A 24143-nucleotide genomic window follows, 5' to 3' on the forward strand; every position below is an offset into this window, starting at 1 on the left:
TTCTTAGCTACTTTAGATTGCAAAAGCAACAAGCTAAGTCTATTCGAGCGCTCCCACTTCTCAAAAGCAATCTTTTGATCAGCAGTACTCTGATCAGTGAGGGCAGCGGGTTCATCTACCCTTAGGGCCAGATCTAGATCCATATACCCTAATGCAAATAAAACAGTTTCTTTCCAATCACTAAAATTGGATCCATCTAGAAAAGGAATTGAGCTAGAGCCATCTAAAATCACAGAACTAGAAACTGCATGACAAAAGACACGTATCAGGAAGCATTCATACGAGACTTAAAAACTTTAGTGGAAAAAGCAAAAAGATAAAGGCCCTTGATATGCTTCTTTCCAGGCGAGTGAAGGGGGTCATCGGAGTCCTACTTTGGTAAGAGCTCCGACACGCGAAACCACTTCGCCTACCGACCATATTCGGTAAAACTAAGGTTCTTGTGAAGATAGACCATCAACACAAGGTACCTTTGGATACTCATGTGTGATGTATCTCGACACATTTACCTTATTCTACCCTACTTAAATTCCAAACACGATAAAACTACCTTTGGGTCGTCTATCATTTCATGAATATAAGTACAATGTGCATATCGGCTTAGGAACTGTATGATAGTATAAAATTCATTCATGACTCACGTGTATTCAGTCACTTTGGTGACATGAAAACACTGATTCATTTAACTATCCTTTATGCTAATATGCAAAATTATATCTTAAAATGGTCCGTAAACCGAATGGACTAGACATATGACCCTCGAAATGGTTCTTAAACTGAATGAACCAGTAATATGTATCACGAACCAGTCTTAAAGCACTCTGAACCGGTCTGAAACAGCCCCGAACCGGTCATCCAAGGGTCCGAACCGGTTCTGAACCTTATGAACCGGGTCAAATATGAACAAAAGTTCATTAAAACCCTATAACCGTATGCCAAAACCCCTATATTTTCTTATATATAAGAAAACACAGTCTTAACATTTCGGAACCGGTGAGAAACTAGAAGGAACCGGCCAAAAACGGCTCCGAACCGGTCCCGGAAGGGGACTGAGTCAGTCCTTGATCCGGTTCCGGAAGGGGACTGAGTCAGTCCTTCATCCGGTTCAGGCCAAATAGTGCCTGGACCCTTATGGATCCGGGTCAGACCCGACTGTAACTGGATCCGGGTCAGACCCGGGGTTATCCGGATCAGGGTCAGACCCGGTACATACTTGATCCGGGTCAGACCCGGTAACAACTTGATCCGGGTCGGACCCGGTAACAACTGGATCCGGGTCGGACCCGGTAAAGACCGGATCCAGGTCGGACCCGGCAAGGACCGGATCCGGGTCGGACCCGGTAAGGACCGGATTCGGGTCGGACCCGGTAAGGACCGGATCCGGGTCTGACCCGGTAAGCGCTGGATCCGGGTCTGACCCGGGATTTACCTTATCCGGGTCGGACCCGAGCGGGTCCCCACCCGAAACCGTGATCCGATCCGGGTCACTTTATGGATCGGTTTCGGGTGGTTGGGTCTGGTTCAGAAAATGAACCCGACCCGAAAAACAAAAACGTAAAGAGTCGAAATGGGGTTTTTCCAAAACCCTATTTCACCCTTTTCATTTTGTTGCAGGGTTTTGCCGCCGCCTGCCAGCAACCAACGCCGGCGTCTACCGGCGATCAATGCCGCCATCCGCCGGCGACCAACGTCGTCATCCACCGGCGACCAACGCCGCCATCAGATGGCGCCCTTTTTCGGCAAAAATTCAGCCATCCGCCGGCCAAAACCGATGCCGCAGAAGTCTTTAGAAATCCGGCGACTCAATAGTCGCCGGCGACAGCTCCTGATGGCGGATGAAGATGAAGACGCCGGCGGGATCCACGCCGACAGGAAAAACCCCCATGAACAGAGGTAAGTTACTTTTTTTTTTTTTTAATACTGTCGCCCAACGACGACAGTCGCCGGTGCCGGCGACAGGCGCCGGTGACCAGCAGCAGGGTCACCCCACGGTGACCTGCGTTGCTGGTCTTACCAGAGCACACCCCGCAGCGGAAGCGGGGTGTGGGCCCATAACCCAATGTTGGGATTTCCGGCGAGGCGGCAAGCCAGACGGCGTCACTTTATGGCAGTGGCCCTGCAAAGCAAACAGTGAACAGAGAACAGACAAACACGCTAGGCGTACCTGAGGCGGCCATTGAAGGAGGTTGGAGGTCGCCGGAGAAAGGGATTCTTCAACTCAGCCTGTCCGCAGCCACCACAAGCGCATGCCTCCTTATGCAGACGGTGAGTCGACCTCTTCCCTCCTCAAGTTTCTGTATTTTTCACTTACATTAAGGGTTGCTTATGAAACCCTTTTATAAGTCATGAAATGGGAACGGTTGAGTAACCGTTCCCTCTGTTTTCAGGTTTAACGGAAGGAACACTTCATGTGGGGGAAGCGTTACCCACATCATGGGTAACCACCACCAACGTGGTGGTTTAACCCAACATGAATATGTAAAGTGGTTGGTTTCAGATCACGAAGAACGACCTCGTAGGCATGAGAGTGCCAGAGCTTCTGTTCCTCCGGCGGTAGGCATTCAAATATCCTGTCAGACACTATATACTCCACACCTGAGAGAGACAGAGAGAGGTAATGCTTTATTTAAACAGCAAAAAAGAAAAAAAGGTTAGAGAAAGAAATACCGATGAGGCGGGCAGCGGCGTCGTGGGAGTCGTAGAGGGCGCACTGGAGGAAGTCGTTGTTGAGGCAGGCCGCCTGGCGGTTGAGATCGTGGGCGTAGAAGTGGGCTTCCATCTGGCAGTTGAGATCGTGGGCGTAGAGGAGGAAGGTGCAGATGTGTTGGTTGATGGACATGATGGGCTTCATGGACTGCATCATCTGAGCGCCTGCGTCCAGCACCTTCGACCCCACCGTCACCGGCTTCCCCGGAACTAGCTCCCCTCTCGCCCCTACGATCCCCGGGAACTCGTCGCTCGATACCAATCTTGCCCTAAACTCTGTCGGCTTTCCGGCTGAAGTTCCGTCCTCACCTTCCTGACTTCCTCCTGCCTCTCCCCTTCCACTAAGCTCTTCAGAAACGTCAGAATGCGTACATGGTGGCCACGTCCGTTCGCAGGAGCAGCTGCGTGTCCGTGTATTTGCATGCCTGGTGTGCACCAGTTGCTTTCGGCGCGTAGACGAAGCAAAGTTAGTTGTTGTCCACGCAGCTTTAGATTACTCGTGCCACGAATCGTGTCGGTGAGGTCAAGAACCTCTTCAAAAAACAAATCTCGTTATTCACATTTCTGGGAGGAGAAGAATTTCCAATAAAAGAAAAAGTATGGATTTTTCACGTCATCACGAGAAGTGTATAAGATTGCAATGAATTCGAAGATATAAAAACCTACTGAGCATCTAAAAATATCTAAACATTTAAAAGTGAAAGTGTAAATATCTAAAAATTAGGTTAAACATGTTATTTTCTGCGAGTTTTTCTTGAAACTGTTGTGACAAAATTAGTTACCGTAAAAAAAATAATAACGTTATAACGTTATCGGCTGTTTGGATCACATTATAAATTACTATTTGCCATTTATAATTATTTTAAAGAGCAAGTTTTGGTGTTTGGATCACTCTATAAATTGCTACTTGCCATTTATAATTATTTTAAAGAGCATATTTTGGTGTTTGAATCTTTTAATAAATTTTTATAAATTATATTAAAAAATAAAAACTATTTTTTAACTACTTATTTTATTCCATTTCACATTCTTCATCTCCATCACCACTATCACCAATTTTATACCATCACCATTATCACATATCAATCATTATCATTACCATCACTACCATTATCATTACCACCACTATCCATTCACCATCGCTGCTACTAGCATCACCATCATTGCCATCACCATCATTACTATCATTTCCATCACCACCATTGCTACAATTGTCATCACCCGCACCAACATTACCATTACCACAACTAACACCATCATATTCACCGTCATCACCACTACTATTACCACCACCATATGTTAAAATCAAATACAATATTATGTTGTAAATCAGATTACAACACAACCTGATAAAACATGTAATACAATTGATTCACATTGTAACAGGGTTCAAGCATGTCATATTCAGTTTTAAAACAAAATTCAGACAAAAACAACAGATCAAACATATACATTGAATAGAATAAAAACAACAAGAAAAGCATGCTAATATTCTGCATAAGGCTAAGACGTATAGGAATACTCCCCTTTTCGAGAAACACCCACAGGAAAGCAAGAGAAAGCAGAGAGAGAGAAAACAAAAATGCGAGAGTCACTTGCAAGAGCTCCAATCTTTTTCTTTTTAACCTTCTAAAAGGGAGGGGGCGATTTTGAGATTCATGCCCCCCCCTCCTTCCTTCTTTCCTTTCTTGAGAATAAGATGAAGCGGGAAGGGGGAGACTTTGAAACCCCCCCCCCCCCCCCCCCCCCCCCTCCTTCCTTCTTTGCATGAAATTTCAATTTTTGGCAAGTCTTGCTTACCACCTTAACCAAATACAACAAAAAGAGGATCCTAGAAGATGTTGACTTTATGGACCCCATATTCAGTCCATAATACACCTTGGATCCAATTCAGATGAATTTGGGTCTTGGGTCTTGGGTCATGGATTGGACCAATTGGATCCCCTGTTGAAATCCAAATCCAAAATTATGCTCCAAAATCCAAAATTATATTTTTGACCTCAATTCTCAATTGTGCAATTTTTAGTCCTATGCATAGGTAATTATGTCAAAAAGCTATAAAAATGCATGCATTTAAATGTGAAGATGTAGCACTTATCGTGCTCCATCAGGTAGCTCCATGTTGAGCAGCGTCCATGCAAGCCATAAAGGGGGAGAGACGTTAAACATCTCTCTCTTCGGGACTCAATGTGTCGCCTAAGGGATCCAATGGAGAAAGAAGAGAGAAGAAGGGAGTCTACACCAATCAAGCCATGCCATGGCACACATAGACAAGAGACCTTCCAGGGTATATGTAGACCTGGGTTGGATGGTTGATCAACAAGCCCTTAGAGGTCCATTGATCACAATATTTAACTTGCCTCATAATGACTCTTAAAGTCATGCATGCACCCACTAATGGCTCTTAAAACCCTGCATGTACCTACTAACGTCTAGAATGATGAGCTAGGTGGTGCACTCAATTATGGTCTAGAATGACCCTTGACTAGCTGATCAACTTTCCAAACCTTTTTGGTGTTAAAACTCTTTTAAGAATGCATTAAGTATCTTTTAAAGATGCTTTATGATTTTCAAAATGATAAGAAAAGGAGTGATAAAAGGATTGGTCACAGAGCCAGGCCAAATCCAAATCCAAATCTTATAAGTTCAAAGTTTAATTGACAAGCCCCTGAGGGTCTTGCCCTCTAAGCCAACTCTCCACATTTTAAATCCAATGTGTTTCTAAAAAAAAATTTAATGCAGAACTAAACTAAACATATTTCATAAAGTAAACTTTTTCTCCAAAACTCATTTTCCAAAAACTTAGTCCAAGAGAGTGTCATTTGGATAAAGAGCTTGATTAAAAAGGCTATAAATTTTGAACCAAATGACAACTTATTCCCAAGCTTTAAAAGAAAATGAGGATTTCCATGTAGCACATTCGGTATCCGTAGATTGGTCCATCAGATTAAGGGCGGTTGATTCCTACTATCCAATCTAGATCCCAATCCAAACAAAAACAAAACTTTGAAGTTTTCCATAGCAAGGTATATTATTATTAGATACCTAGGGCATTGTGGCAAGGAATGCGCAATTTGGTTTTCGGACTCATACCATCTCTTCAGCTTGGCGACATTCACAGGTTGCCCCCTACCAGATGAGTGGCCCAACAATGGGCAAATGTGGGTTCATCAAAACTTGGAGCTATTTTGATGCCTAGTTGGATCGTGCTTGTTATTCGTAAATTTTGAACACTTGGTTAATTAGATGCATTGTACAACTTAAGTAAAAGAAAGAAAAGTCTAAGAGAGGCAAAAACGTGTGCTTCACTTGCATACCCCAGAGAAAGAAAGAAAAAAATTGACTGTCATCTGAAGCGCACGTTTTTAATAGGCAATGGAGGTCCTGGCTTGACTTATTTTTGCATGACTTTGTGCACTTTATTTGACCCAAGATCACCAATTCTACAAGTAGAGATTTAGACTCTGCCAAGCTCACCCCGGACGTGCATTGGCTTTCGTAGAAGGTGGGATGAGCAATCACAACTGAGAATCCAAAAACTATGACGGGTTAGTCTTGTGATCGACTTTCACAGGATTCAAGAGAGAATCATTCTCAAATTAGAATCACAATCACAACTTGCACTATCTCATGATTCACTAAACTTGAGAAATTGTTGCATATGTGACTTGCGATCACAAGAAGCTGAGAAAATCTAATAGTCATAGGGCAATACACACATTCCCTAAGTCAAGCGAGTGAAAGCTTTCAACAATTATTCTAGTTTGCAACACCTTGTGAAAGTAGCATTTGATGAGTTGTGGAGCCTGATTCACTGTTTTTGCCCCTGCAGGAAGGGGGGTTCGGGGGCTCCCCCCTGCGCGGGACCCAGTTTTCAGTGGATCCGACCCGATTTGGTTAGGGTTAGGGTTGTCGCCCTTGCCTTGTTTATATTCTCGCTTTTCTTTCCCGAGCTCGTAACTGTCTGTTAAGAGTAATAATATTTCTCTCTGGGCGGCCATGGTTTTTTACTCTCTCTCGGATTTGAGGAGAGGTTTTTCCACGTAAATCTGTGTTCTTGTGTTTTGTTTGATCGTTCTTGTTCTTTATTTCCTTTTGATTGTCTCTTGCTTGTGGTTTTTCCTAACAGAATTTTCTCAAGATCTTGTTACAATGGACAGTGAAAGGTATGGTAGGCATCTGGCAGTAATGTCCACTCACTCTTGTAATTATCTGTTCTCTTCCGGTTGGGTGATCATTCATCACCCAGCTCCTCTTTCAATGAATCATTTTACTTCCTCTTAAAAAAAAACAAATTCTCAAGATCTTGTGATTGCAAATCACACAGTCGCACCACCCATGTGGCAAGGGGGTCTTGTGCCAAGCTGAAGGCCCAGGTTCGAATCCCTCAGACACATGGGGCTTAAGAGATATCTGGTTGGGGTCTGCCTAACCCCAGCTTGCCTATCAAAAAATTCACTGACAATACTTTTTTCGAGTTTTCACTAACATGAGAAAATTCAAGTTGCGAATGTAATGCTCACTTGTCAATAATTCTTCCTTGAGAAAATTGGCCAGAAGATAGACCTTATGACCAACTGTTATGTAGGCTTTAATTATAAGAGGGACGAGCCATCACACTTGAAGCATGAGAAATGTTGGTCACAGGGTCTGTCTAATTGTCACCAACTTTCTCATGTTTCAAGGACGAACCATTCTCAAGTGAGAATCACAATCACAGCTTGAATTTTCTCATGTGTGTGAAAACTTGAGGAAGTGTTGTAACTGTGATTTGCAACCACAAGTTCCTGAGAAAAATGTAATTTTCACGAGACATTCCAAACGTGTCTACCTGTTTAAAGCCTTCATTAGAAGGATTTTACCAAGGGGTGTCCTTTTTTTTCAGTTCTCCATATTAGAGGATCGCCTATTAAATGGAATGCACAATAAACTAATATGTTATTTTATTTGTCAAGTACTTAATTTATATTAATTCTCGGTAGTCAAAATCTTTCTCTTCTAAAACCGCTAAAAAATGGTAGTCAGATAAGGAATATCATCCTAATCATCAACTTCTTCACCATCAATCCTTGTCCCAAGTTCTCAAAGGAAATGGGGATTTTCCTGTAGCACATTCGGTAGCTGTGGATTGGTCCATCAGATTAAGGACGGTTGGTTCCTACTACCCAATTTGGATCTCAATCCAAACAAAAGCAAATCTTTGAAGTTTTCATAACAAGAGATTTTATTATTATTATTATTATTATTATTATTATTATTATTATTATTATTATTATTATCATCATCATCATCATTGGATACCTAGAGCCTTGTGACAAGGAATGCCCAATTTAGGTTTTCGGACTCGTGACATCTTTTCAGCTTGCTGACATTTACAAAGTTGCTCGGCAAAGGTGGGTTCATCAAAACTTGGAGCTATTTTGGTGCCTAGTTGGATCATGCAAGTTATTTGTAAATTTTGAACACTTTGTTAATTAGATGTATTGTACAACTTGAAAGAAAAGTCCAAGAGAGGAAAAAAACTGTCCTTGACTTGCATACCCCTGAGAAAGAAAAAAATTTTGACTGTCATCTAAAGCCTACGGTTTTAATAGACAATGGAGGTCCTGTTTTTGCACTACTTTGTACACTTTATTTGACCCAAGCCTACCAAGGGAGAGATCCAGACTCTACCAAGCTTAACAGGGCATTCTGGTCGAAGGTGGGATGAGCAATCACATCTGAGAATCCAAAAGCTATGATGTTGGTCACAAGGTTAGTCTTGTGACCAACTTTCACAGGATTCAAGGGAGATGCATTCTCAAATGAGAATCACAATCACTACTTGCACTGTCTCATGTTTCACTAAACTTGAGAAATTGTTGCAAGCTGAGAAAATCTAAGTCACAGGACAATGCACGCATTCCCTAACTCGAGCGAGCGAAAGCTTTGAACAAGTATACATGTTTGCAACACCCCGTGAAAGAAACATTTTCTCAAGATCTTGTCACAATGGACTGTGAAAGGTATGGGAGGCTTCTGGCAGCAATGTCCACTAACTCTTGTAATTGTCTGCCCTCTTCAGGTTGGGTGACCACTCGTCACCCAGCTCTATCAATGAATCATTTTACTTCCTCTAAAAAAAAAACACTTTCTCAAGATCTTGTGATTGCAAATCACAGTCACAATACATTTTTCAAGTTTTCAATAACATGAGAAAATTCAAGTTACGATTGTATTGCTCATTTGAGAAAGTTGGTCAGAAGATAGACCTTATCACCAACTGTTATGTAGGCTTTAATTATAAGAGGGATTAGCAATCACACGTGAAGCTTGAGAAAGTTTGGTCACAGGGTCTGTCTAATTGTCACCAACTTACGCAAGTTTCAAGGAAGAAGCATTCTCAAGTGAGAATCATAATCACATCTTGGATTTTCTCTTGTTTGTGAAAACTTGAGGAGTGTTGTGACTGTGATTTGCAATCACAAGGCATTGCAAATGTGTATACCTATTTAAAGCTTTCATTAGATAGATTTTACCAAGGGGTGGCCTTTTTCTTTTCAGTTCTTTGTATTGGAGGATGGGCTATTTAATGCAATGTGCAATAAACACTATAAGAAAAACTCTAATTAACGACAGGAAATTTTCATTGCAAATTTGCAACGGATTAGCTAGAGAAAACTATCCGTCACTAACATTCGAATTATTTGTGGAATTAGCAACGGAACTTGGCGACGCAAATTTTCAGTCGCAAATTTACGATGGATCAGCTGGAGAAAACTATATGTCGCTAACATTCGAATTATTTGGGAAATTAGCGACGAAAAAAAATGTGTTGGTAATCCCTCGCGAATTTGCAATGGATTCGCGATGGAACAATTTCGTCTCAAACTCCGTCGCAACATCGCGATGACTCAACATCAGAAATTTTTTATCGCTACTCCTTCGCACATTTGTGATGACGTTTACAACAGAATATTGTTGTCGCTAATCCATCGCTAATTTTTTCGTAAATTCCTAATGTGATCCCCTTTTCCATTTATGTTTCATCAGTCACCCGCCCGTCGCTCGTCGACCTCCCGTCGCCCGCCCGCCGCCATGCGAACTCTTGTCTCTTGCCCGACCGCCGCCCGCCGACCTTCCGTCGCCCGCCCGCCGCCCATCGACCTCCCGGCGACCTCCTCTCTCTTTCCCCTCCTGTTCTCTCTCTCGTTTCTCCCCCTCTGTGTTTTCTGGTGAGCCCCCTTCCAGGTACACCCTCCATCTCCCGAGTCTTCTTCCTCCTTAAGACTGGCAGACTCCCTAACGACCCCCCTTCCGTCGTGTTCAGCAGCCCCTTCATCCCCTTCCTTTTACTTTTTCGGCTGCCCCTGTCGCCCATGTTCCTCTTATAGAGGGTTGGCAGGGGAAAGACCCTACCGTCGGCTGGCTCGAGCACGTCGACAGGGGCCAAACCTCAGTCGCCCCCTCTCCTTTCCAGCATGCGGCAGAGCTGTTGCCTGCGTTGCCTCTTCTGTCAGGTAGAGGGCTCCCAGGGGAGGGGATGCTCGTGCCTCGGTCGGCAGGGTGGCTGGGCCCCCTGCCTGCCTCTTGTCCAGGCAGGTTGGCAGGGGTTGAGCCCCTGCCACCTCCCTTTTTCTCGCTAGGTTGGCAGAGGCCGAGCCCTATTGTCATCTCCCTCTCTTTTTTTTCTTTTGGTGGGTAAGGGTTAAGCCCTACCCACCTTCTTCCGGAAGGTATGCGTTTATTTTTTGTAAAATAAATCTGATGTATTTGTCACTTTTAAGAAGTGGAAAATAGAGGTGGAAAATGAGACCGAATTGAAAGTCAAGGGCTTACGGTCTGACATTGGGGGAGAGTATGACAGTGCAGAGTTTAAAGCATTTTTGTGTGAAAAACGAAATTAAAATGACTCAGACTATTCCAAATCGACCACAGCAAAATGGAGTCACTGAGAGGATGAGCCAAACTCTCAATGAGCGTGTAAGGAGCATGAGACTGCACACAGGTTTGCCAAAGGCATACTGGGTTGATGCAATCAACATCGCAGCTTATCTTATCAACCAAGGTCCCTCAACCCCACTCGATCTAAAGTTGCCAAAAGAATAATGGACGAGAAAGAAGGTAAATCTCTCTCATTTAAGAATTTCCAGTTGTATTTCCTATGTACACATTGACTCTGAGAAAAGGGATAAGCTAGATGCTAAGGCCCTAAAATGTTATTTTATTGGATATGGTTCAAATTACTTTTATTATCATTTCTGGGATGAACAAAGCCGAAAAATAATAAGAACTAATGATGTAACATTCAATGAGAATATATTCTACAAGGATTGGCCCTGTGTAGAATCAGATGGTACAGAGAAACAAGTAGAGATGATGAGAGATGTTGATTTGGAGGAAATCTCAACAAATACCCCTGTTGAGAATTCTTAGACAGTCGAGATAGACTGTAACAAAGAAACAGTCACTCCTGCACCTGAGTTGAGGAGATCTGTTAGAGTACCTAAACCTTTGACTCGGTATTCCTTGTCTTTACACTATTTACTATTGACTGACTCTGGAGAGCCAAAACATTTTTCTGAGGCAATGCAGGTGAAAGATTCGGTTATGTGGGAGTTAGCAACGAAAGATGAAATCAAGTCTTTACAAAAAGAATGAGACTTGGGTGCTAACCAAATTACCGAAGGAGAAAAAAGTATTGTTGAACAAATGGGTGTAAAGAGTGAAAGATGAGCCCGATGGCACTAAGAGGTAAAGGAAAGATTGGTAGTCAAGGGATTCTTACAAAAGGAAGGGATTGACTACACTGAGATATTCTCCCCGTGGTAAAATTGTCCACCATCGTATAAGGAATATCATCCTAATCATCAACTTCTTCATCATCACTCCTTGTCCCATATACATGGTCTCCACATAATTAAGCTTCATTAAGGGAAGAAGTTTCCATTTTATTCCAAGAGGTTACAATATAAATGGAAAAGAAACAAGGGAGCTTTGCACTCACATGAAGCAACTCCATTTTCAGTATACAAAACTAGCCTTTCTCCCACTGAAGTGCAGATAGACCTTGCATCAACGAAAAGTTGATCTTGGTATGTTTATTGTACTAATTACTACAACAAGAAGTTAATTAGGCATAGCCTTTTATTCTTGGCAAAACATCCCCAAATTTTCCAGGGAAACCAGCCATCACCTTTCGAACCTCGTTTGAGAGCTCGATGATTGAGTAGTCCGGGTAACCCAGTTCATCCAATGCCTTCTCCAGCTTGAAAAGGTACTCACGGTTGGTTCCACAAGGTCCGGAAGCCATAGCTATCTGTGATGCCACTTTCTCCAACGGGCTACTCCCTATGTAGTACTTGTTCTTCTCTTTGCATGGAGAGGATATAAAGCTGTAACATTAATAGCATAATTGATTATTCTTAAGCGTTAATTTAATTTATTGGCACTTGACTTAGCAATGACATCAAAAGTGAGGACCAACATAAAGAAAAGAGAAAGAAAGATGAAATGATAAGAGACAGCAACTCACGTTAGTGTTTTTCTTTGTTCACCATTTCCTAAGGAGTAGAAATCCATACAAGCCTTGCAATCGTACTCGCATTCTCTCTTCTCCAAGTACTGAATCCAAAAACAGCATTATAATTGAATGATTCTTAATTCATGATCATGATCATGATTCATGATGAAGATAATCATAATTATTAAACGATCATTAATGCAGGTGATGATATATTTCTATGTTTAATGGTGGCTAGGAAAAGAGAGATTCTTCAAAGTCATGTAGTAACCTCGGTTCGTCTCATATAGCCTCGTTAACTAAAAATAAATATATTTTACATCACGCAGTTAACAAGGTTGAAGCGCTTGGCTTAGAAGCAATAAGTTTTAGATTTAAAATCCTATTGCTTGCACCTCTGAAACAATGCATTTATTTTGCAAATGAGCTAGTTTGAGCTTCTCTCAGTGTTTGGCTTAGAGTCTCAATTCTATTGATTTCAACATAGAAAACTATACTTTTTGAGAAAAGTGCCAACTCATTTAACTTGCACTTGCCATGAGCTCAAGCCCAACTCGACTTACCACAAAAACGAGCTGTGCTTGAACACCCTTTGTTTGGTTCATTCGAATTTGCCAGTTCTAAGTGCAGGTGGCGATAACGATAATGTCAGAGAGAGAGAGAGAGAGTACCTCTATGATTTGTTTTTCCTCTTCGGTATCTTCTTCTATGCTATAAGCAACTCCCCACTATGAAAAAATGTAACATGTAAAAAATTAGTTAAAGTGTAATATATATATATATATATGTATATATATATATATGTATATATATATATGTATATATATATATATATATATATATATATATATATATATATATATATATATATATATATATATATATATATATATATATCAGGGAGAGTTTTGGTAAACAAAACTAGCAAAGGCATTCATGGTAATTACACAAATAGCTCCAGGCCTGTGTTGCAGATTGCACATTCTTGCCGGTAATTCGTTTGTCCCTCTATGGAAACATGCTGTTTGAATGAACAAAGCAAATTGTCAATGTCATTATCAAATGGGATAGCAACAAAAAGATGAAGAAAAAGTTGTTATGTCTTCTTAATTTGGAGAGGAAAAAACATTCCTTTTAAACTTTGGAAATATGAAAAACTATTACACAACTAATCATTAAAATAAAGTAGTGTAAAACGTCTTATATATGGAAACTTTTCCGGGTGTTGGGGACACAGCAAGTTTGGCTACCAAACAAAACGTATTCACGCCTTGTGCTGATGTTTTACATTTACATGGTAAAACATCATTTCACCGCATTTTCTCTCTGAAAAATCTAGGTCCAATGAAAACTTAGGATTTAAATATTCCTACTAGTGTTAGGAAATTCAAAACCCTCCAATTTTCTAGCTTTCAGTGAGATACAACTGCACAATAATTGTCAATCTAAAAAATCTACTTGGGTACGTAATAGAACTGTTTATGTCTCTATGAATGTCCCTAGTTAGGAATGTAAAAAGATCGGATTCTAGTTGGATGTAGCCAATACCAGATCCAACTGATAGGATGTTGGATAAATAACAAGCTTGAAATTGGAACAGATGGTGAAAATCATACCATCCAATTTTTTACATATAATCGGATTTGGACATCCATCAAATCCGGATATCTGTCGAATTTGGAAGCAAATGATCAAATCCATACCCTTATCATTATAATTGGATATGGTTTTGGCTTACCAAATCAAACCAAACAGAGTCAGATCTTGTCCGATTTCAGATAAAATTTAATCTAATCGACATTGCTACCCTTAATATATACAGTATATATGTAAAGTATACCAAGCGTACCCAGATCAAAAGCACGTTGGTAGTCTCTGATATACCCAACCACCCGCTCCTTGTAAGGGAACCCAGGGTTCCAAATAAGAGACCCATACCCAAAAATCCACACCACCATTTTTGTAAGGGAATGCTTGATGTCTTATAGTGGAGAAAATGCAAGGGCACAAGTGAGATATGGGAAGCCAGAGCCTCCTCTCCTATTTATAGTGCTCATCTTCATCAATCTGTTGTCACCAGGAATTCTTTTATTCAAATTTTGAAGTGGGCCAGTTGACCTAGACCCAGTCGTATTCTGAATCTTGCCCATATTGTAGAAGTCAAGTCTTCTCGTATGCAAAACAAAGCGCGTCATGACCTATTTCATATTGTACAAGTCTAGTCTTCTCGTATGAAAAGATGTACCTTGGAGTTATACGAGAACGGAATTATGCATAAAAAGAGGGGAAAAAAAGGCTCATCTTTAGCGTATTTATTTGAAAAATAATAAATAAAAAATTGTATCCTTTCATTAAAAAAAGTATTTAATGATTGCCAATAGAAGTATATCTGTCTTATTATGAAACAAACGGTTCCATTAATGTTTTTGTAACGTCAATAAAATAATAGAGGAACATGCTGTTTGACCTTCTTAAATAGTTTTTGTAAAGATCCGCAATCCTCACATTTTCTGATTCGAGCTCCGCTGGTTCACATCCCACATTTGCGGATCTCACAAACTTTCGCACAAATATTGTGTGAACCTCTTTTAACTACGATCTAAATGGTTACTGCATTCTGGATCTAGACCCATTTAAAACTAAGCACATTCTAGATCTGTCCTTTATTTGGTCGGAGAAGGTCTGGTTGCTGGATCTTGTTCCCAGACAGGAAATGAGTATTTTCGTGTAGCTGTGGATTGGTCCATCAGATTAAGGACGGGTGGTTCCTACTACCCAATTTGGATCTCAATCCAAACAAAAGCAAATCTTTGAAGTTTTCATAGCAAGAGATTTTTTTTTTTTTTATTATTATTATTATTATTATTATTATTATTATTATTATTATTATTATTATCATTATCATTATCATTATCATTGGATACCCGGGGCCTTGTGGCAAGGAATGCCCAATTTTGGTTTTCGGACTCGTGACATCTTTTCAGCTTGGTGACATTTACAAAGTTGGGTTCATCAAAACTTAGGGCTATTTTGATGCCTAGTTGGATCATGCAAGTTATTTGTAAAACTTGAAAGAAATGTCCAAGAGAGGAAAAAAACTGTCCTTGACTTGTATACGCCTGAGAAAGAAAAAAAAATGACTCTCATCTAAAGCACACGGTTTTAAGACAATGGAGGTCCTGTTTTTGCGCTACTTTTTACACTTTATTTGACCCAAGCCTACCAAGGGAGAGATCCAGACTCTACCAAGCTTGACAGGGCACCCTGGTCGAAGGTGGGATGAGCAATCACAACTGAGAATCGAAAAGCTATGATGTTGGTCACATGGTTAGTCTTGTGACCAACTTTCACAGGATTCAAGGGAGATGCATTCTCAAATGAGAATCACAATCACTACTTGCACTGTCTCATGTTTCACTAAACTTGAGAAATTGTTGCAATTGTGATTTGGGATCACAAGAAGCTGAGAAAATCTAAGTCACAGGACAATGCACGCATTCCCTAAGTCGAGCGAGCGAAAGCTTTGAACAAGTATACATGTTTGCAACACCCCGTGAAAGTAACATTTTCTCAAGATCTTGTCACAATGGACTGTGAAAGGTATGGGAGGCTTCTGGCAGCAATGTCCACTAACTCTTGTAATTGTCTGCCCTCTTCAGGTTGGGTGACCACTCGTCACCCAGCTCTATCAATGAATCATTTTACTTCCTCTAGAAAAAAACACTTTCTCAAGATCTTGTGATTGCAAATCACAGTCACAATACATTTTTCATGTTTTCAATAACATAGAGAAAATTCAAGTTACGATTGTATTGCTCGCTTGAGAAAGTTGGTCAGAAGATAGACCTTATAACCAACTTTTATGTAGGCTTTAATTATAAGAGGGATTAGCCATCACACGTGAAGCTTGAGAAATTTTGGTCATAGGGTCTGTCTAATTGTCACCAACTTTCCCAAGTTTCAAGGAAGAAACATTCTCAAGTGAAAATCATAATCACAGCTTGGATTTTCTCTTGTTTGTGAAAACTTGAGGAAGTGTTGTGACTGTGATTTGCAATCACAAGGCATTACAAACGTGTATACCTGTTTAAAGCTTTCATTAGATGGATTTTACCAAGCGGTGGTAGCCTTTTTTTGTCAGTTCTCCTTATTGGAGGATGGGCTGTTAAATGGAATGTGCAATAAACACTATAAGAAAAACTCTAATTAGCGACGAAAATTTACGACGGAATTTTTTTGTCACAAATTTGCGACGGAATAGCTAGAGAAAACTATCAGTCGCTAACATTAGAATTATTTGTGGAATTAGCGACGGAAAAAATTCCGTCGATAATCCATCGCGAATTTGCAATGGATTCGTGATGGAACAATTCCGTCTCAAACTCTGTCGCAACATCGCGATGGCTCAACAACAGAAATTTTTTGTCACTACTCTGTCGCACATTTGCGACGGCGTTTGCGACAGAATATTGCCGTCATTAAATCATCGCTAAATTTCTCGTAAATCCCTAATGTGAGCCCCTTTTTTCTTTTTGTTTCATCAGTCGCCCATCCACCGTCCGTCGGCCTCCCATCACCTGCCCGACGACCTCCTCTCTCTTTCCCCTCCCATTCTCTCTCTCGTTGCGCCCCCTCTGTGTTTTCCGGCAAGCCCCTTTCCAGGTACACCTGCCATCTCCCGAGTCTTCTTCCTACCTAAGACTGGCAGACTCCCCAACAACCCCTCCTTCCGCCGTGTTTGACAACCCCTTCCTTTTTCATTTTTGGCAGCCCCTCTCGCCCGTGTTCCTCTTATAGAGGGTTGGCAGGGGCAAGACCCTGTCGTCGGCTGGCTCGAGCGGGCCGACAACGGCCAAGCCTCTACCGCCCCCTCTCCTTTCCAAAAGGCGGTAGGGCTGCTGCCTGCGTCGCCTCCTCTGTCAGATAGAGAGCTCCCAGGGGAGGGGTTGCTCGTGCTTTGGTTTATAGGGTGGCTGGGGCCCCTGCGTGCCTCTTGTTCAGGTAGGTTGGCAGGGGTTGAGCCCCTGCCACCTCCTTGTGTTTGTAAGTAATGGCAGAGGCCGAGCCCTGTGGCTATCTTCCTCTCTTTTTTCTCTTTTGGTGGGCAGGGGTCGAGCCCTGACACCTCCTCGGATTTTCCCTGTGAGTCGGCAGGACGCAGCCAAGCCATGTCGCCTCCCCGTTTGCCTGGGTAGATCGGTAGGGGTCAAGCTCTGCCAACATTGATCATTTTTTTTTGGCAGGTTAGCTGGGCTAAGGCCCTTGCTGCCTGTAGTTTTGGGGTTCGTTTCCGATAAAGGGTGTCAACCTCGTTGTCATCGGGTAATAAACTTTATTTTAACACAGTGTCTCTTGCAGATTTCTCAACGGATCCCGCTTGTACCCTGCCACCTGTGGTAAGTAAGTGACAAAAGCAATGCAAATCAGGTAAATACCACTACAAAAAAATACTTGATTAGCGACGGAATTTAGCGACGACGTTATATCGTCGCTACTTAGCGACAGATTAACGAGAGAAATTAATCTGTCGCTATAATTGGAGAATTTTATGAAACTAGCGACAGATTATATTCCCTCGCAAAATCCGTCGCTACGTAGCGATGGATTTTGCAAGAGAATATTTTGTTGTAATGAATACGGCAGTTCATGACGGAATTGCGACGGATAAAATTCCGTCGCAAAATAGCGACGGCCTAGGCGACAGAATATTTTCTGTCGCCTTTTTTGTTTTTTGAATTACGATGGCTTAGCGACGGAATTAATCCGTCGCGAAATGTCGCATTACCCCTAATCCCAGCCCTCTTTTTCCTTTCTTCTTTCGCTGCTCCCGCCCGCCGCCCTCTCCCTTCTGCCGCCCTCTTCCTTCGGCCGCCCTATCCATCCCGTTGACCTCTCTGCCGGCCCCCACCATTCGCCGGAAGTCGATCTCCGTCAACCTTCCGCCGCCGCCGCCCGGAGCAATCGTAGGTATTTCCGGGCCCCACCGTTAAATGGATTGGGGGTCGACCCCCTGCGTTTTTCGGCAGGGGGTCGACTCCGCCTGGCGGTCGACCCCAGTAGGGGGTCGACCCCCTGCCGTGTCCGGCCGAGGGTCCACCCCGGCAGGGGGTCAACCCCTTGTCATGTCCGGCAGGGGGTCGACTCCGGTAGAGGGTCGACCCTGGCAGGCGCTCGACCCCGGCAAGGAAAAGCCCTTTCCCATTGCATCCTCTCCTTTGTTGCGCTCGAGTTCAACCCTCACACCTCTCCATCCGCAGCCTCCTGAGCCTCTCCCATGTCCGTCGAAGCCTCATCGGAGTCACCTACATGTGCCTCCAATCGCCAGAGCCACCTCAACTCATCTTCCACAAGAGTTGAGCCTCGTTGAATGCTCAGCGGGGCCCCTCCACACCTCATTTTCCAAACGGCGCTGCCCATTAGGTCTGATAATAAAAATATAATTAAAAAAAGTAAAGTTCTAATGTTAAGTGCATTTTCAGCATCAAGAAAGTTTGATTTCACATTTAGAAAAACAAATTTTGAATTTTTGAGAAGTGTCATTATAAGATTTTATAAGCATAAAAAAAGTTGTTTGAAACAAGCTTCTTACCTTCCTCATGGCAATTTCTGCCATCCCTAGTATTCATCGGTTCTTTGTAAAGGTTTTTTTCTCCATTGCAATGGGGAGGTCATCTGAATGACTTCTAACTGGTTCAAGTCATGAGCAGTGATGTGTTGTTAATGGATAGAACCTAGAAGTAACCAGCGTGGTGAAACTCGAGCAGTACTATAGTTAGGTGTGAGCACCAGAGGTGGATGAGATAGGAGATTTGGTTCCTATGCTAGGCTAAGTTGGCATTGCTAGGCTAGAGGTATTAGGTCTAGTGCAGATAATTCAATAGTGTAGTTATGTCTAGATCTCATACTTCATATACTGGAATATTGGTGGGGTAGACCCCAATTTATAACTTTTCTAGCAAATTTAGTCACAATTCCTACAAATATGATATTCGTGGATCCATATCCGCCCAAGGATGAGTTGGCAGGATCCTATTGTCCTAAGTTTGAAAGGGTTTTTTTCATGGTGACTTCATTTTAAAACATCATTTTTTTGTGCAGATTTCTCAACGGAACTCGCTTGTGCCCCACCACCCGTGGTAAGTAAGTGACAAAAACAATGCAAATCGGGTAAATATCTGTGGTGAGTAAGTGATGCAAGCGCATCACATGTTATTTAATTTATTGAATGTAACACTTTATTGTTCATACACTCACTTAGTTGTTGATATCTAGGACTGCTTTGTTGGAGTTCAGAGATCATGCTGCGTATTATTTTAATGTATGAATATGGAAGTGTTCTTATTTTTGGAGTACGGAGTCCATGCTAGGCATGGTAGTAGTTAGTGGGATATTGAAGTGTGTTTGTTGCAGGTACATGTTTGACATTTGTTTGATATGAATTATTTCGATGTATTGCAATGTTTGATGTGATTGTATCCATGCTTACATGTAGTTACTTTCAATTTGATTATGTCTTCCATGTGAAATTGCATACTGAAAGCATGCTTCAAATGAATGTATCGTGTCATGAATAGTTTGCACATGAAAATATCAAGTTATCAATGCATGCATCATAATTCTTGTGATTGTATGACATCATATATTGCATGATAAATTTGATATTTTCTTCATCATAGCATTCTGATGGTTCTCTTTTAACTGGTTAGGATACTATTCGTAACATCATACGACAAAATGACTGCAAACCGTGAATGGATGTACCGTAGGATAGTGGACACATATGAGCATAATCGAATCACATATATAACTTTTTGCCTGCCTAAGAACACATATGAGCATGTTATAATCACATATTCAGTTTTTTGATTGTCTTAGAGCACATATGAGCATGCTATAATAATATATAGAGTTTTTTTATTGCCTTAGAGCACATATGAGCATGCTATAATCACATATAAAGTTTTTTTGCCTGCCTAAGAACACATATGAGCATGATAGAATCACATATAAAGTTTTTTTGACTGCCTTAGAACACATATGAGCATAATCGAATCACATATATAACTTTTTGCCTGCCTAAGAACACATATGAGCATGTTATAATAACATATTCAGTTTTTTGATTGCCTTAGAGCACATATGAGCATGCTATAATAACATATAGAGTTTTTTTATTGCCTTAGAGCACATATGAGCATGTTATAATCACATATTCAGTTTTTTGACTGCCTAAGAACACATATGAGCATGATAGAATCACATATAAAGTTTTTTTTACTGCATTAGAATACATATGAGCATGCTATAATCACATATTTAGTTTTTTGACTGCCTAAGAACACATATGAGCATATTATAATCACATATTCAGTTTTTTGACTGCCTTAGCACACATATGAGGATGTTATAATCACATATTCAGTTTTTTTATTGCCTTAGAGCACATATGAGCATGCTATAATAACATATAGAGTTTTTTTATTGCCTTAGAGCACATATGAGCATGCTATAATCACATATAAAGTTTTTTTGCCTGCCTAAGAACACATATGAGCATGATAGAATCACATATAAAGTTTTTTTGACTGCCTTAGAACACATATGAGCATAATCGAATCACATATATAACTTTTTGCCTGCCTAAGAACACATATGAGCATGTTATAATAACATATTCAGTTTTTTGATTGCCTTAGAGCACATATGAGCATGCTATAATAACATATAGAGTTTTTTTATTGCCTTAGAGCACATATGAGCATGTTATAATCACATATTCAGTTTTTTGACTGCCTAAGAACACATATGAGCATGATAGAATCACATATAAAGTTTTTTTTACTGCATTAGAATACATATGAGCATGCTATAATCACATATTTAGTTTTTTGACTGCCTAAGAACACATATGAGCATATTATAATCACATATTCAGTTTTTTGACTGCCTTAGCACACATATGAGGATGTTATAATCACATATTCAGTTTTTTTATTGCCTTAGAGCACATATGAGCATGCTATAATAACATATAGAGTTTTTTTATTGCCTTAGAGCACATATGAGCATGCTATAATCACATATAAAGTTTTTTTGCCTGCCTAAGAACACATATGAGCATGATAGAATCACATATAAAGTTTTTTTGACTGCCTTAGAACACATATGAGCATAATCGAATCACATATATAACTTTTTGCCTGCCTAAGAACACATATGAGCATGTTATAATAACATATTCAGTTTTTTGATTGCCTTAGAGCACATATGAGCATGCTATAATAACATATAGAGTTTTTTTATTGCCTTAGAGCACATATGAGCATGTTATAATCACATATTCAGTTTTTTGACTGCCTAAGAACACATATGAGCATGATAGAATCACATATAAAGTTTTTTTTACTGCATTAGAATACATATGAGCATGCTATAATCACATATTCAGTTTTTTGACTGCCTAAGAACACATATGAGCATATTATAATCACATATTCAGTTTTTTGACTGCCTTAGCACACATATGAGGATGTTATAATCACATATTCAGTTTTTTTATTGCCTTAGAGCACATATGAGCATGCTATAATAACATATAGAGTTTTTTTATTGCCTTAGAGCACATATGAGCATGCTATAATCACATATAAAGTTTTTTTGCCTGCCTAAGAACACATATGAGCATGATAGAATCACATATAAAGTTTTTTTGACTGCCTTAGAACACATATGAGCATAATCGAATCACATATATAACTTTTTGCCTGCCTAAGAACACATATGAGCATGTTATAATCACATATTCAGTTTTTTGACTGCCTTAGCACACATATGAGCATGATAGAATCACATATAGAGTTTTTTTATTGCCTTAGAGCACATATGAGCATGCTATAATCACATATAAAGTTTTTTTATTGCCTTAGAGCACATATGAGCATGCTATAATCACATATTCAGTTTTTTTATTGCCTTAGAGCACATATGAGCATGCTATAATAACATATAGACTTTTTTTATTGCCTTAGAGCACATATGAGCATGCTATAATCACATATAAAGTTTTTTTGTCTGCCTTAGAACACATATGAGCATAATGAATCACATATATAACTTTTTGCCTGCCTTAGAGCACATATGAGCATGATAGAATCACATATAGAGTTTTTTGCCCGCCTTAGAGCACATATGAGCATGCTATAATAACATATAGAGTTTTTTTATTGCCTTAGACCACATATGAGCATATTATAATCACATATAAATTTTTTTGCCTGCCTTAGAGCACATATGAGCATGTTATAATCACATATTCAGTTTTTTGACTGCCTAAGAACACATATGAGCATGATATAATCACATATAAAGTTTTTTTTACTGCATTAGAACACATATGAGCATGCTATAATCACATATTTAGTTTTTTGACTGCCTAAGAACACATTTGAGCATGTTATAATCACATATTCAGTTTTTTGACTGCCTTAGCACACATATGAGCATGATAGAATCACATATAAAGTTTTTTTATTGCCTTAGAGCACATATGAGCATGCTATAATAACATATAGAGTTTTTTTATTGCCTTAGACCACATATGAGCTTGCTATAATCACATATAAATTTTTTTACCTGCCTTAGAGCACATATGAGCATGTTATAATCACATATTCAGTTTTTTGACTGCCTAAGAACACATATGAGCATGATAGAATCACATATAAACTTTTTTTTACTACATTAGAACACATATGAGCATGCTATAATCACATATTCAGTTTTTTGACTGCCTAAGAACACATATGAGCATGTTATAATCACATATTCAGCTTTTTGACTGCCTTATCACACATATGAGCATGATAGAATCACATATAGAGTTTTTTTATTGCCTTAGAGCACATATGAGCATGCTATAATAACATATAGAGTTTTTTTATTGCCTTAGAGCACATATGAGCATGCTATAATCACATATAAAGTTTTTTTGCCTGCCTTAGAGCACATATGAGCATGCTATAATCACATATTCAATTTTTTGACTGCCTAAGAACATATATGAGCATGTTATAATCACATATTCAGTTTTTTGACTACCTTAAAACATATATGAGTATGCACAAATCACATATAGAGTTTTTTTACTGCCTTAGAACATATATCATTTATGATAGAATCACATATAATTTTTTTTGCTTTGCCTGCCTTAGAGCACATATGAGCATGCTATAATCACATATTCAATTTTTTGACTGCCTTAGCACACATACGAGCATGATTGAATCACATATATAGTTTTTTGTCTGCCTTAAAGCACATCTGAGCATGATAGAATCACATATAGAGTTTTTCTAGCTGCCTTAGAACACATATGAACATGCTATAATCACATATTCAATTTTTTGACTGCCTTAGCACACATATGAGCATGATAGAATCATATATATATAACTTTTTGTCTGCCTTAGAGCACATATGAGCATGATAGAATCACATATAGAGTTTTTTTATTACCTTAGATCACACATGAGCTCATGATAGAATCACATATAGTGTGTAATTTATTTCATTATATTTTGTTTATCAATACTGACGGTTCTTTTCTTGTGTAAGCTGCTAGCGATAATCAGCGTAGTGGAGCTGAAGGGACAGATAAAGACAATGAACAAGAAGACGCATAAAATCTTGGCGATGATTAGAGAACTGTGTTGAAGAAGTTCTATTTTTTTATGTTTCCTAATTGTAATTGTTGAATTGTAAATAATTAAACTTGTTAATTTTGAGGTGGAACGATTAATTGTTGTAGATTCTTGTTATATGGAATTTTTTATGTGGTTTGTTTTTTATTTACAGGAAATATAAATTGTACCATTCTCGGTATTTAATTTTCAAATAATTTTTTTTTTCGTGTTTGCGACAGATTAGCGACGGAACC

At 39.9% G+C, this 24143-nt stretch overlaps 2 protein-coding genes across 2 annotated transcripts in view; both read right to left on the minus strand.

The window, feature by feature from the left end:
• The window catches only part of LOC149814605 (gamma-glutamylcyclotransferase 2-1-like), a 59420-nt gene that overhangs the window by 27671 nt on the left and 7606 nt on the right, over positions 1-24143 (minus strand). The gene's annotated exons all lie outside the window — the stretch shown is intronic.
• Positions 11699-14215, minus strand: LOC149814606 (gamma-glutamylcyclotransferase 2-1-like). Its single transcript, XM_089989846.1, has 5 exons — positions 14058-14215; positions 13156-13229; positions 12880-12936; positions 12221-12309; positions 11699-12080 (listed from the first exon to the last, which is right to left on the minus strand). Exons 1-5 carry the CDS (start codon positions 14164-14166, stop codon positions 11819-11821), a joined length of 591 nt encoding a protein of 196 aa, XP_089845972.1. The 5' UTR covers positions 14167-14215; the 3' UTR covers positions 11699-11818.

Source organism: Nuphar pumila, chromosome 15 (genome assembly GCF_984573655.1).
Source record: "Nuphar pumila chromosome 15, dmNupPumi1.hap1.1, whole genome shotgun sequence".
In the NCBI taxonomy this organism is placed as follows: domain Eukaryota; kingdom Viridiplantae; phylum Streptophyta; class Magnoliopsida; order Nymphaeales; family Nymphaeaceae; genus Nuphar; species Nuphar pumila.

What these genes read in the sequence shown, in the direction of transcription:
- LOC149814606 (XM_089989846.1), bottom strand. Translation starts at nt 14,166, where the DNA reads ATGGTGGTGTGGATTTTTGGGTATGGGTCTCTTATTTGGAACCCTGGG. An exon ending in CCAACGTGCTTTTGATCTGG is followed by an intron (nt 13,230 to 14,057) that starts GTACGCTTGGTA and finishes TCATTCAAACAG; the next exon opens with CATGTTTCCATAGAGGGACA. An exon ending in ACAGGCCTGGAGCTATTTGT is followed by an intron (nt 12,937 to 13,155) that starts GTAATTACCATG and finishes ATTTTTTCATAG; the next exon opens with TGGGGAGTTGCTTATAGCAT.